General features: G+C 32.7%; 2 protein-coding genes across 2 annotated transcripts; both read right to left on the bottom strand.

Annotated features, from left to right (window-relative positions):
• Positions 1-2320: 2320 nt before the first annotated feature.
• On the bottom strand, positions 2321-3265 carry LOC116900342 (olfactory receptor 10AG1-like). The gene has a single exon (XM_032902095.1). It carries the CDS (start codon positions 3263-3265, stop codon positions 2321-2323), a length of 945 nt encoding a protein of 314 aa, XP_032757986.1.
• Positions 3266-13462: 10197 nt separating this feature from the next.
• LOC116900871 (olfactory receptor 10AG1-like) lies at positions 13463-14407 on the bottom strand. Its single transcript, XM_032902553.1, has one exon. The coding sequence runs from the start codon at positions 14390-14392 to the stop codon at positions 13463-13465; it is 930 nt and encodes a 309-aa protein (XP_032758444.1). The 5' UTR covers positions 14393-14407.
• Between the last annotated feature and the right edge of the window lie 976 nt (positions 14408-15383).

Here is a 15383-nt window from a genome sequence, read left to right as displayed (position 1 = left end):
TATGTCTAGAATATGATTAACATAGAGAATATATTCAAACAATTAATGAGAAATATATTAAATATTTAAAACTATGAGAAATAAAATTTTTCCCAAAATTGATAAGAGATGACGAAAAATGAGATGCCAATGTCCAGTACTCACAGAGTAATATAATCAACCTCGATTGTGACAAAGAAACATGAATTAAAAACTACACTGAGATTTTCCCTTGTTAAAGTGTGAATTCTAGTCATTTAAGAAAATAAGAAACAGGACTGGAGTGGTAACTTAAAAGTAAGTTCCAAAAGTTTCAAGAAATGTCCAAAAGTATCTAACAACATTTTATGACTTCCTGTGGCACCTGACCTCATATGATGCACATAAAGTAAGACAAAATTACATGCAAATAGATGTAAATAGAGTATAAAAATAAAGAAAATACAAAAAGCTGGTAGAGGCAAAGAGACGGAGACAGACAGTGAGAGAAAGAGAAAGACAGAGGAGGACATAGAGACACACAATGAGAACCACTAAATAATTTTGTGGAATGCAAGACATTTTAGCCTCTATAGAAATGAGCATTAAAATATTGTCCATACTGATAATAGATCAACTACATGATCAAACTATGCCACTTCAGAATAGTGTTTAAGTGTTCATTTGTCACAGAGGTACATCAGCATTCATTGCAGAACTATTCATAATAGGTTAAGTTTTGGAACCTATCACCTGAAAAATATAGCATATGTATACAATGGGTGTGTTTGCAGTGTTTAAAAAACATGAAGAAAAATAAATTATTCCTTTTGGAGAAAAATGTACACAACTGAAAATCTTAATTAATGATTTCTCAGAAATGTATAATTTAATCTGTCATTTCTTTCTTGTTTTCTGTCATTTGTGGATTCTATATTTTATTGGCATTTGTTTATTAGTATATGTTTCAACTCACATATGTCTATATAAAATTAACATAAATATATGTGTGTGCGAGAGAGAAACAAAGACAGAGAAAAAGAGAGAAGGAGAGAAAGAGAGAGACAGACAGAAGAGGATGGGCATTAGGAGTATTTTAAAAATATATAATTAGTACCAAAGATAAATAATGATAAATAATATATGCCATTGTGTGTGTGTGTGTGTGTGTGTGTGTGTGTGTGTGTGTGTGTAAGGTGATAAAGAAATAATATTCTCTAAATAAAGTTGAACATGACATTTATGAATCAAATTCTATAATACCTAGAATAGATATTTGGTGTATATGTAAAATTAATGAATAATTTATAGGCATCATAGGATTTGAAATCAAGTTCACAGTAGATTATAGAGTTGTGGGAATGCAGTAACATCACAGAGACACATGATAGGCTCAATGTTGCTTTCAGTTTCATTGTTTATAGTCTTGCAGCTGAGCAAAAATCTGTCACAACACATAAAGTTCCAGGACTTCATCCATTAACTTAACCTATGCTTACATATTATTTTTTTTTCTTTTTTTCAGAGCTGGGGAAAGAACCCAGGGTCTTGCGCTTGCTAGGCAAGTGCTCTACCACTGAGCTAAATCCCCAACCCCTGCTTACATATTATTAATTACATATTTGACATGTAATTATAATACTTAAGTCAGACATGGTAAAAATCAAAATAATAGGAAATATCAATGTGAAGATAAGGGAGATAATTAACATAAATAATTTAGAGGTATAAATATGTCACATGAAAACAGACTGATTCAGATTTTCTTTTCATGCAGATACATGGCTGCACAAACTGTTGCTAATAAGTGAGAATTGAACTCACAGTAGTTGCTACTCTTCAGTTGACTGGACCTGAATGAAACTTGCCCCATTAAGAATAGATTATGAATATGAGAAGGAAACCTATTCTGTTGTCAGCAATACTACTAACAAAAAAATTTAGATAGAGCAGGAATCAATGCCTTCAATAGAGGATCTATATATAATACATTTAAACTGGTCATACAGAGGACCTGAGTCAAGCTTATTGGGCCATGAAACAAAACAAAGACTTACATGTAGGGAAGGATTTGGATGTAGCAATTGGATTTTGATAGGAGAAGGAAATGTATTGCATACACAAAGAAAAATTATCAAAGAAAATATATAATGGACAAATGTTTCATTAACACATAACATCAACAATATCCATTCAATGACTGTATTTCTAAGCAAAGTGATGTTATACTAAGTTTCAAAATAACAAAGACAGTTCCTAGCAGGTGGTGAATAGCATCTCAAAGTAAAAGAACATAGGGGAAAAGTCTCTGTGAGTCAGACCCGGGTTTGTAATTTTGTCACTTGAGTTGAAAACCATGACACTATGTTCTAAGCAATAATCTTCTCAGAGCTGCAATAACCTCTTTGTTCCTAAGGCAATAAATTATGGGATTGAAAATGGGGGTGACAATGGTGTAGAAAAGAGAAAGGAATTTGTCACTTACTGCAGAGTGAGTTGATTTTGGCATTAAGTAGGTAATAGATGCAGAGGCAAAAAACAAAACTACAACCACTAGGTGGGAAGAACATGTGGAGAAGGCTTTTGCTCGTCCTTCGGCTGTTGGCAGCCTCAGGATGGTGGCAATAATTTTGCTGTACGATGTTAGTATTAGTATGAAAGGGATTGCAGCAAGCAAGATAGCCACTACATAGACATACATCTCATTAACAGAAGTGTCTCCACAGGCCAGTTTAAGTACAGGAGGTATGTCACAGAAGAAGTGATCTATTTGGTTAGAGTTACAGAAATGTAGAGAGAATATTTGACAGGTTTGCCCAAGCTGGAATGGCATGCCACCGAGCCAGGACCCTGCTGCCAGCTGCCTGCATTTTCTTGGGTTCATGACCAGAGCATAGTGCAGAGGATTACAGATGGCCACATAGCGATCATAGGACATCACAGCCAGGAGAATACTTTCAGTGGCTGCCAGCATTAGGAAGAAGCACATTTGTATAGCACAAGCCAGAAGAGAAATATTTCTGTCTTGTGTCCAAATGCTGTACAGAATCCTAGGGAGAATGACAGATACATAACAGATTTCCAGAAAAGAAAAGTTGACCAAGAAAAAATACATGGGTTTCTGTAGTGCAGGATCCAGTGTGGTTATAACAATTATGAAACTATTGGCAATTAGTATAATCAAGTACATTATAGAAAATATCCCAAATAGAAAGCTCTGGAGGTTGGGAAGATCAGAAAATCCAAGCAGAAGAAACTGTGTCACTGTGGAAGCATTGTCCTCTTCCCTGATGTCTGTGTGTTTCATCTGTGGGGATGATTCAAAGTATACCTCCTTATCCTCAGCTTTGATGTATCATTCAGAGACTGAAGCCATAATATTTGTCTTTTTTCATTCTGTTTAATGTTTATATGTGTGTGTGTAACTAATGAACTCAGAATTTGTCATGACATATATACTTTGTCGCTAAAGTAAATGCTTCTTTTTCTCACCCACTACCTGATGTAATTTATACCCTTTTTAATGACACAATGACACATGCTACTTTAAATGATTATCTAAATATGTAAAGTGAAAAATTCTGAATTGATGATTCAAATTTCAGTTGGTTCTTTAATTTTCTTCCAAAATTGTTTCCTAAGAATCACAAATCAATTTATTGTGATTAAATATTCTTTATTCATTTAAAAATTAACTTAAAAATATATTAAGCATATATTTTCGGTGTCTTGATGTGATCTTTCAAACTCCCATTTATTCTCTTAGTTGCCTTTATGTGCAATTTCATTAAGGATCAACAGCACCAGATTTTATGAAATGCAATTTTACACTTAAAACTTTCGGAAGTTCAATGTAAAATATTATGTAATCAAAGTTAGTATTTTTCACACCTGCCTATGACATTCTTAGTTTGAAACTATATGTAAATAAAAAAATATAGTAATTGAAACTTTTTACAAATAGCACTTACTCTGCATTTTTATTTGCATGGGGTCAACCATTCTTAACCATAGCTATATAGTGGCTAGGCTGGCACTCTACCTACCTCCAGTCTGTTTCCTTAGCTCCTGTAAGCATTTTGTGCACAAATTGCTAAAACAAACCTTCCAAATCATCTAGCATTAATCAATCTATCTCTCTCTCTCTCTCTCTCTCTCCCACACAAACACACACACATTCTCCTTTGTGTGTGTGTATGTGTATGTTTTTATGTCAGTAATTTGAAAGCTTTTTGATCCTTATTCTTATACCGAGAAATTAATTTAGTAGAAATTTCAAGTAAATATAGGCATTAGAAATTTCAAATAACTTGTCATTTAGTTTTATTCAAATACTTCTATAAGGTTTAGCTATTATCACCTTTGAAATGAAAACTTTTTTCTAATATATATTGCACATATTGCATAATTAACTAAATCATTTGATAAACATTTATGTATATATACATATGCATACACATAAACCATACACAGACACACACACACACACACACACACACACACACAGTTGCATTAATTTAACAGAATTTTCCTATGGCAAAAATTGTGCTGAATCAAATGAAGATATGCCAATATTTTTATAACATTTCTAGAATCATTTCTGATAGACATTAACAGAGCCATCAGGAGCTATTTAGGTAATAGTATGTGTCATGCTTACATCAACAATCTTTATTCAAGCATTTAATTCTCTATTGTAGATAGGTGGAATTTTATTTTATATATAAAATATAATATATAAATTTAATATAATTAATATATTTTATAATTTTATATAAATTTAACATAATTTAATATAATATATAATGTTATTATATATACATGTATATACACACATATATATGTTAGATGTTATATCACAGAATCACTTAAATATGTTTAGCAAAATAATGAGTTGATACGCATTAGCGCATACTATGTTGTTGTTGGTGAACATGATGTTTCATACACTATTCTTTCATAATAAAATGGTTTGGAAATGTTGTTTTCTCTCAATATTATAATAAAAATATTATAATACAAAAGGAATATAATTCTAAACTGAAATCCTATTTTATTCCTAACAAAAATATTTATAAAATATATAATTTTTGTGATTTTATCACTTTGATTATGATAAAATATCATAATTCAGGTACATAAGTTTGTGCTTAATCAAATTAGTCTATTCTCTTTGTAATTAGGTGAATTAAAATTCTTACCTTGATTTATTGACATACAACACTAAAATGATAAAGAATTTTATTTTTCTAAGCTTAAGTGTCTTCCTTTATTTGAGAGAGAAACCAAATTTCTTCCAAATATATTCTACTGTCATAACACACTATTCCATTTAACAAGGCATGCTCTCTACCTTGGGGACAACTCCTTTCCCATGTTAATTTCTAATTGTATAGAACTTTGTTTTTCTGTCAGTCATAAATTTAATATACCAAGAACTTCAAATTAAATGAAAAGAGAAAACGCCATGCCTTATATATCTTGGCAGTATTTGGTTTTGTTATTATTCAAAATTACTATAATAGAAAATATCAAAAATTGGTCATTATATGTTTACAGCATTGAAAACTGAAATTAAGGCTTCCTGGTTGGAAAAGAACACTCAATCACTGAATCACTTTTTCAGAGATATCATTTATTGTCATAAGGCACCACTGGTTGACAAAGTAATTATAGTGGAGAACATTTATATGTCTTCACAGTGTTGAAATCAGTGTTTATGACACATCCCTAAATGTAACTGCCTTTTATATATGGTAAGACACTTTAACATTGTGTATTGTTTTAGAGTACATTAATATGTACTTTCTATCATCACAAATGCAAAGAAATTTTGGCATCTTCAACATGAGTTTTCTATTAAAAAAATTGTTGAGAATGGGCACATTACATCTCAATTGACAAAAACTATAAAGAGAGCTGTCCATGCTCTTGTATGAACTATTTGAACTAGGAAATGTATATATAATTTCAAGTAACAATAAATCATCAAAACTAGTCATAAATCTACAGCAACTGGGAAGACAGGATTTAAAATTTACTTTCTAGCTAGGCCACAATTATTGAGCTAGGATTCTCAATTTTTAACACTAAATGCATTCAGGTGTCACAGTGCAGAATTCTCCTATCCATTAATGGAGTTCCCCATCAGTGACTGCTTCAGACTGACCCCCAATTCATAAGGGCAATTTTGGTAAAATCCCAAACAACCGAAATGGACACATAATTACATAATAAATGAAAGAAAACATTAGATGACTGTGAGATTTGTAATTAATTTGCATAAACATTAATATTTTGATTAGAGAAATTATGGCTAAGAAATATGGGTTGTCCTCTTGCTCACATGCTGACATCCTTCCAGAGGAGGGAGGACTGTATAATAGTTAACTGTGAGTGATACAGTATGTGCTAATGCGGCTAAATCCTAGATATGAACATATTTGTATAACTGAAAGTCACTTTGTTTTGCCTTAGGTTTAGGTTTTTACATAATGTTATTATAGCTCTTTGTCATGTCATTTACCCATTTACTCTATTGTTGTCCATTAAGTTAAAGTTCAAAAGGGATCATGCTTAAAAACATTTACTTAGACATATTTTTTAACTATGGGCTGTTTGAATTTTTTTTTTTGAATTTCTACCCATATGAATATGTGTAATATATATTTTGGATAGGGATGGAGAGATGGCTCAGTGGTTGAGAGCATTGATTGCTCTTCCAGAGGACCTGAGTTCACTTCCCAGCAACCATATGATGACTCATGACCATCTGTAATTGGATCTTATGCCCTCTTCTGGTGTATCTGAAAACAGCAACAGTGTACTCGTGCACATAAAATAAATCTTCAAAGGTGATTAAAAAGATTTTACGTTTGCATTCTTTTGCTTAGAACTTTTAAAATTTACTGAATATATATATATTCAGTAAATATATATATATTCAGTAAATATATATATATATATATATATTCTTGGAAAAATCAAAACCTTCTACAAAAATATATCTATTCATATATCTTCTATGACAAACATAAATCTGTAGGGAGAAGAAAGAAAAGAATAAGAATACAGTGGTAAAAGAAACAATTACTTCCTGTTCAGGTCCAAATTATATTGAAGTATGCAGCAAAGAAGTTATATAGACTATGTATATTATTTCATAATATATATATATATAATAAAAATAATGAAAAATAACAATAGATTTGAAAGTGAATGGGGATGTAGTAGAAGGCAAAGGAAAATTAAATATCATTTTTATTACCATAAAAATAAAAAAATAAAATCATATGGGCACTTTAGGAAGTAGAGGAGAATGAGCAGAAGAGGGAGGAGGAGGAGGAGGAGAAGGAGGAGCAGGAGAAAAAGAAAGAATAAAAATTATGTTTGTTTCTAAAGGCATTTGGGACTTTTTGTATCTGTGCATGTGTCTTCTGCAGGGAATCTGTGAATATTGGAATATACAAATGCACATTTACCTTTGTACCTCACTTGGTGTATCTTCATACCTGTTCTGTGATAGTTAAAAGATTTTTTGAAAACTAAAAACAATACTAAGAAGGAAAAATTTCATTCTTCTTCTATAGTAATAAAAGTGATCTAATGAAATTTGATGGTAACTCTGAGAGTATTAGAATTAAAGTTAAATGGAACCATTAGGGTCAAGGTTACTATGCTATAATTTCATTGATTTAAATACCAGCCCTGATTATTTTTTGCTGTTGTTGTTTAATGTAAGAAAACAAAACATGTTTTTTATCTATGTAATTAAAACAAGGAAACATTACAAAGATTATATATGTATGTAAACACACACACACACACATATATATATATACATATATATATTCATACCCACATACACAACTCACATATATACATATGTATATATATATATATATTCATTCATTTCAACATTGAAATCAAGACCATCAAGTGTTAGGCACCCCACATTTGGTTAAATTGTCCTTGTTATCTAGCATACTTGTATATTTTTTTCAAACATTTTTCCCATTCTTATTTTTCTTATTTTAATTTTCTCATTTTTTTATTGTTTTATACTTTTTATAACAACTTTCTTTTTCCATCACTTTCCAGTGTCTAAGCAGTAACACACATTTCTAAGTTGAAATACAACATGCTCCCATTCCTTCTTATTGATGAAGCTAAAAATGCATGCTGAAAGGGATTTACATCACTCCTAAGAGGCACATCCTGAGCATGTCCAACACAGAGGTCAAGGCTAGCAGCAAGCCACTGAACTGAGAACAGGACCCCCTTGGGGGGAATTAGAGGAAGTATTGAAAGAGATCAAGGAGCTTGCAACCCCATAAAAGCAACAATACCAACTAACCAGAGCTTCCAGGGACTAAACCATTACTGAAAGACTATACATGGACTGACTCAGGGCTCCATCTGCATATGTAGCAGAGAATAGCCTTGTTGGGGCACCAGTGGAAGGTGAAGCCCTTGGTCCTGCCAAGGTTGGACCCCAGTGCAGGGGAATATGGGGGGGGCAGTAAGGGGGATGTGTAGGGGGAATACCCATATGGGGGAGGGAGAAGGGAGGAGATGGGGGCTTATGGACAGGAAACCGGGAAGGGGAATAACATTTAAAATGTAAGCAAAAAATTATATCTAATAAAAAAAAGGGGGGCTAGTATGACTACATTTTTCAACTCTTCTAGATTCTTCTTTCATTTTTTTCTTGTTCCTTTTCCATATATATCTATAATCTATATCTATCTATCTACCTATCTATCTATCTATCATCATTTGTTCATTGTGTTTTGTGATAGGTTAGACTCATATTTTCATTTTATAAAAGAATAAATTATAATTGAAAAATGTTAGTACTTAACTTTAACATATGTATGAACAATAGATAATATAACTACATAAATGCACCAAAATAATGTCCCTTTCTCCTCTTTTGCTTTCAGTACCTGTTTGGTTAGGAGTAAACTAGACATACACTTTTCTGAACTGTTTTCTGAATGTAAGCATTGAACATAAGCACCTCAAAAATAATTACATTTCTTTAATATTTCTTCTTTTTTGACTAATGGAAGATATGTGAAACGTTTACGTTAATACATAAATATACTATCTACTCCAGATAAATATAGTCATTTGTGCATTTATTAAAAGAATTTATGAATATTTTGTAGTATCTCCTCTGAAATAATTATTTATTAGGGGTAGATATTATTGTATTATATTTTTATACTGATAAAATGTACATAGTACTTATTTCTCTCTAGTCAACTTTATGAAGTAATATTGCAAGTTGCCTAAAAGTTGATATATGGCTGCTTGTGTTCAGATTTTTTTTTTCTTATGGCAAAATCTCAAGAAACAGACCAAGACAAAAGGTATAGGCCAAAATGTGCATCAGATTCTTACACTTTTTTTTGTATATTAGTACACTTAAAAGGATAATTCATAATATCACAAATCTACAAATATCTGGAATAATATACTTATACTTTTCTAAATTTCAGATTCACTTATGCTGAATCTCATAATCTCCTATCTCTTAGTCAGCAGGATCACTGTAGATCCTCAGAGGTTCAGATGACATCTGCAATGTTGATTCCACATTTTCATCAACTCTTACACATTGTTAGATTTCTAAAAGTAGAAGATATTAATGACAATAGCCTTTAATATATTATTATGTCTGTGATATTAAAACATATTATATTCAAATCTCATTGAGTCTGTCAAAAACATCAGGAAAGGATTCTCAAAATTATTTGAAACTAGCATAAATAGAAGACTTCAATGTTATTTACTTTTCAAAAATAATAATAAAGAAAATACTAATTTGGTATGTATCAAAAGCAGTTCATGTAAAACCTGTAGAATGTGGCTAAAATATAATTATTATCTTTATTGAGTGATAAAGTCAGAAAGCAGTAAAATTTAGTTTTGTGAACTTACAAATATTTTTATATTAGAAGGTAACTACATTCATATATATGTATATATAACCATATACATACAAATATATGTATGTGATTATATGTATATATATATTCTGTTGTCAGAACAAAGTATGTTTGAGTAGGAACCTTGGGAACAAATTCCTTTTCCATGTTTTCTCTAGTTGTAAGAAATTATTATTTTCTGCCACTAAAGGAATTTCACAGAATCAGAAAGTGAATTAAATGAAAAAGTTAACTGAGTACTATCACCCTGTGTATTCTCATTTTTTGTTTCTGCTATAAAGAAATATGAGAATTATAAATAACAAAATTTTAATAACTTTTTTCAGTTATTGATACTGTATTCCTTTAAGTATCGAGGACTGTGGCAAAGATTGTTTCTTTCTTTCTGAATTTTTTTCCTTTATTTTCTTTCTGTCTTTCTTCCTTTCATCATTCTATTTTTTTTTTCTGTTGTCAAGGTCTCGTTTATTGGGATGAACGTTGCAGCTTTTAAAGCTTTCAGGTAGGGGGAGTGACCTTTGTGAAACATGAAGGAGGGGGAGATGAGGGTATAGGCAGTGATAGCTGGAGGCAAAGAGGTCAGGCGATGAGGTCAGGTGGTGGAGACACTGGGTGTTGACTGAGGAGATAACTGGTATCTGCTAAGGGAGCTGAGGCATCCCTTGAATGTTATTTTCCTGTGCCGTAAATTCATGGGAGAGGCTTTCATTCAACAATCTTAAGACTTATGGCAGTCATCTTAGGGGTGAGTCTCTGTGGCCAAACAGCCCAGATTCACCTAGCCACTTTGAGCCAAGCAGTTCAAAAAGCGGCTAGGCCCAAATCCAATATGGCTCCGTGCATCTCCCCCATTTTTCTTTTATAAAAGACCATTAGGTGGAAGTAGTGGTTTGAGAGAGATCAGACATGCCTCACAGAGTGCCCAGCTCGGCCATCATCATTCTATTTTTATGACAGTAAATAATTAATGAAATTCAATTCACAGTTGTAAGCTTGTCTCTGTCTACATAATGATATGTGGCATGTGCCATCATATTAGGATAGTCTAAGAAATTTGCATAGGTGTGGTATCATAAAATAAATTATGAAGCAATTTGGTGATTATAAATCCACCAGGCCCCAGGGAGTGGGTAAGTCTGATGGGGTTGGGAATATAGGGTTTGAAACATCATTTTGAAAATGTGGGGTTGGGGGATTAGGAGGTATTGGATAAGCAATGATCAGAGGGCAGACTAGGAGGGGGATAACGACTGGACTGCAAAAAATGATTTAATAATAATAATAATAATAATAATAATAATAATAGTAGTAGTAGTAGTAGTAGTAGTAGTAGTAGTAGTAGTAGTAAATGCTCCTCTTAGAGACAAATGGGTGGGAGGATGGAGTGAAGAATTCTGAGGTTGGAACAGGAAAGAGGACAACATTTGGAATATAAATAAATAAAATAATTTAATAAAAATGTACATGTATCTGGCCATCCTGAGCTTGCTTCATAACATTTCCAAACTCTCATTGATTAGGATAACTTCTTTATACTTTAACTTATAGAAAAAAGATGGAAGAAAACAAAGAGAAGCCAGACTTTTGGCTACTTTTGGGTTCTAACTTGTACACTTGTTCAACTTTTTCACATTCAGTTGTGTAACAAGATAGGGAAAAAAAGGAAGAAGGGAGAGAGAGTGAAAGAAATTTCCAAATGAATCAGGAGCAGAAAGAGTGCTGACAATATAATCAGAGTACTTTCTATTCATTAGGTGCATCGAGTTCCTTGGGTCAAATTTGATCTTCACTGTCAAGATAAGTGATTTCTTCTTTTCACTGTTTCTTCTTTGGGCAGGACTTCTTGACAAATCTCAAACAACAGTGACAACCAGCATCCAACCAGCAGTCGCTCACTCAGTCCCTACTAGTGCTCTAGAATTTATGTCTTCTGAAAAGTCCCAAGAATTCCTAAATCATACACTCACAAAAGCTATCTGCAGCTGGCAAAATCATGCCCTGCTATAGCAAAATACCCTCAACCCCTTTTGATAATCTGAAGCAGCCCCATATCCCATACCCAAAATTAAAATGAAACTACCTTCTTAAAATATTCTGTGTTTTTAAAGAAACTAAAATTCTCACTAGAATTAGGGTTTCTTTTTGTTTCTGTGGCTACTTTTGGGGTTTGTTTGTTTTTGTTTTCTTTTCTTTTAGGGATACAAATGAATAATCGGCATGTAGAATTTCTAGAAATAAACAGCTCACCAAAAATTGCTTAAACATTTATAGCAACAGGAGGAGACTCTGCAGAATTTAATTTCTAGCTAGACTAATATTGAACAGCTAATATTGTCATCTTTAGTCCTTCAGTGATCACAACTAAAACGTCCATTAATATTTGAGCTGGGTCTATCCTGAATGCTTCTTTTGTGTGGTCTAAATTTCTGGGTTCTAGAAAACTCTATTCAAACTTTCAGAGGAAAGATACTATTAAATAGTCCCAGCCAACTCCAACATCTAGGAATCACAAAAATTACTAGTATGTTAAGATACATATAAAGGCATATTCACATGTTGGAAAGCAATGGCTTTCTAGTTAGATTTAATACCCATTCAACAGTAGGAATACTATGTCTAGTCCAGAATATGTAGCTAGTTTCCCGGGGCCTTCAGAAAGAATCTGCCTCTACCTTTATAGTTCAACATTATTACATACTATGTTAAAAATTTTAACTTTAAACCTATGTGTAAGTGTAGGCATGCATCCTCAGCAAAACAGCCTCTATTTAAAGTAAACAGAAACCACAGAAAACAACTGAACACAATGCAGAAATGAAAGAGAAAAACCAAAAACAAAAATCTCAAAAAGCAAAAAACAGTGGAGAACTCAGACAACACTACATACATCCACACTACAAATAATGTATCTGAGAACATAATAAAAGAGGTGTTAAAGAGATTTTAGGAGGCAGAATACCAAAAATGGTGCTGTAATGAAACAATATCTTGTAGAAATGGCTACAGAAATAAAAGCTTTATAATGGTAACACCATTATAAAATGTCAACGTGGAACAGCAAAAATCTCCAGGAGATCTAGTCTCAGACAAAGAACTACAGGAAAATGATGACTACTGCCCTAAATTGTATATACACACAAAAACCACAGACTTGGAAGGTGGTATTAATGTTTACTCTCTCTCTCTCTCTCTCTCTCTCTCTCTCTATCTATCTATCTATCTATCATCTATCTATCTTAATCTGTCTATACCTATACCTTTATATTTCATATACATATCCACATCCCAATAATAATCAAAGACAAAAGCCACATTTTTGAGAAGGATGTAGTATAAGTAACATGGGAGAGGCAGGAGGAAGAGATAGTGGAGCATTTAAAAGGAGAAAAACCAAAAGGGAAAGGAATTATATTTTAATTAAAATATTTCAAAATTTAAATATACATACATATGATACAATAGACATAGTTACAATATAAAATGGAATCTGAACAGTTGAAATAGTTTTCATGAGTGTGGAAGAAGCTGGTTATTCACTTGTACCTAAGTCAGTTGCTTTCAATTTTAAGTAAAAGCCTCCTTAGTGCTGCAATCACATCCTTGTTCCTGAGGCTGTATATGAGGGGATTGAACATGGGGGTCACAATTGTGTAGAACAGAGAGAGTAGTTCATCAGTTCTTACAGAATGAATAGACTTTGGCCTCAAGTAGTTAATGGTAGCTGATCCAAAAAACAAAACAACTACCATCAGATGTGAAGAACAAGTGGAGAAAGCTTTTGCCCGTCCTGTGGTTGTTGGCAATTTTAGAATGGTGGCGATGATTTTGCTGTAGGAGGCAAGGATCATCATAAAAGGGGAGGCGACAAAAACCATAGCTACTAAATATACAGACAACTCATGCATTGAAGTATCACCACAGGCCAGCTTGAGAATTGGGGGAACATCACAGAAGAAGTGCTCTATTATATTAGAATTGCAGAAATGAAGAGAGAATATTCGACAAGTTTGTCCTATCTGGACTGGAATACCACCAAGCCAAGAGCCCACTGCCAGCTGAGTGCACTTTGTTGGGTTCATAACCAGAGGATAATGCAGAGGGTTACAGATGGCCACATAGCGGTCATAGGACATCACAGCCAGCAGGAAACACTCAGTGGCTGCCAGAATTAGGAAGAAAAACATTTGAATAGCACAAGCCAGGAGACAAATTCTTCTGTCTTGTGTCCAAAGATTGTAGAGAATTCTGGGAAGGGTGACTGATACATAACAAATTTCCAGAAATGAAAAATTGGCCAGGAAATAATACATGGGTTTTTGTAGTGCAGGATCAATTCTGACTATGACAAGTATAAAGCTGTTTCCTATTAAGATAACCACATACATTATGGAAAACATCCCAAACAGAAATGTTTGCAGGTTATGAAGATCAGAAAACCCCAGTAAGAGAAACTGTGTCACAGTGGTTGCATTATCCATGGCGCTGTTCTCTGAGTGTTTCGTCTGTGGGCGTGATTCAACCAGAAGAACCATTATTTTACTGTCATTGTCTATAGCTTTATCTACGAACTCAAAATAACATCATACCTAATGCCTCAATTCCATAGATGAAACTGAAATGTGGCAAACTATACTGTCAGGTACTAAGTAGCCCCATGGAAAACATTATTTTTCATTTTTTTACTAGATGTTAATGCATGTTCTAGCTAATAACAGTAAGTCATATCATTTTCAATGATCATCCACTCAAAGGCAGAACTCCAAATTAATATTCTTTTATACAATGATTCAGTTCTTTCTCTTAACATTTTTTTATTATTACCTAATGGGGTTATGTGAAATTATTATCACAATGTTCTTTTCAGATTAATAAAGATTTGTCTTATTATTTTTAATTAAACTTTCATACAATGTTTAATCATTTTTTGGCCACCTCATTCTACAATCCCCACTATTCTACAATCAAACTTTACTTTCTTTCTCTGTCTTACGCTCTGTCTCCAAAACGTGAAAATCATACTAATCAAAAACAGCATAAGAAAAACAAAACTATAGACCACCCAAAACAAAACAAAACAAAACAAGCAGCCTATTTTGTATCTTCCAAGTCATCCAGAGCCCAGCATATGGTTTCTATGTCCACTGACACTACGATAGGAAATATTGACTTTTTATTACCAAGCAGGCATATGTAGGAATTACTTAATTTTATCTACTTTTACAGAAATAGTTCATTTCTCCTTTGTTTTCAATACATGTTGAGTAATTTCTACATTAAGCATTATTATTTTTTAAAAAGGTGAAATTCACAGCAAGTATGAAGCAGATCACCAGTCATATTAAAGACTTATGAGTGAATGGTGTTCCAAGAATTTAAAATATAGTTACAAGTTGAGGTAATGTTAAATGTAAAAAACAAAACAGAATTTTATGATGATAGGAATTTGATGTTATAGTTTCTTTCCTTTTC

The sequence above is a fragment of the Rattus rattus genome, chromosome 5 (assembly GCF_011064425.1).
Source record: "Rattus rattus isolate New Zealand chromosome 5, Rrattus_CSIRO_v1, whole genome shotgun sequence".
Classification (NCBI taxonomy): Eukaryota; Metazoa; Chordata; class Mammalia; order Rodentia; family Muridae; genus Rattus; species Rattus rattus.
This window is presented reverse-complemented; position numbering and strand designations above follow the sequence as displayed.

Bases quoted from the DNA above. Each gene is read 5' to 3' on its own strand.
- LOC116900342 (XM_032902095.1), bottom strand. From the start codon at position 3,265: ATGAAACACACAGACATCAGGGAAGAGGACAATGCTTCCACAGTGACA.
- LOC116900871 (XM_032902553.1), bottom strand. From the start codon at position 14,392: ATGGATAATGCAACCACTGTGACACAGTTTCTCTTACTGGGGTTTTCT.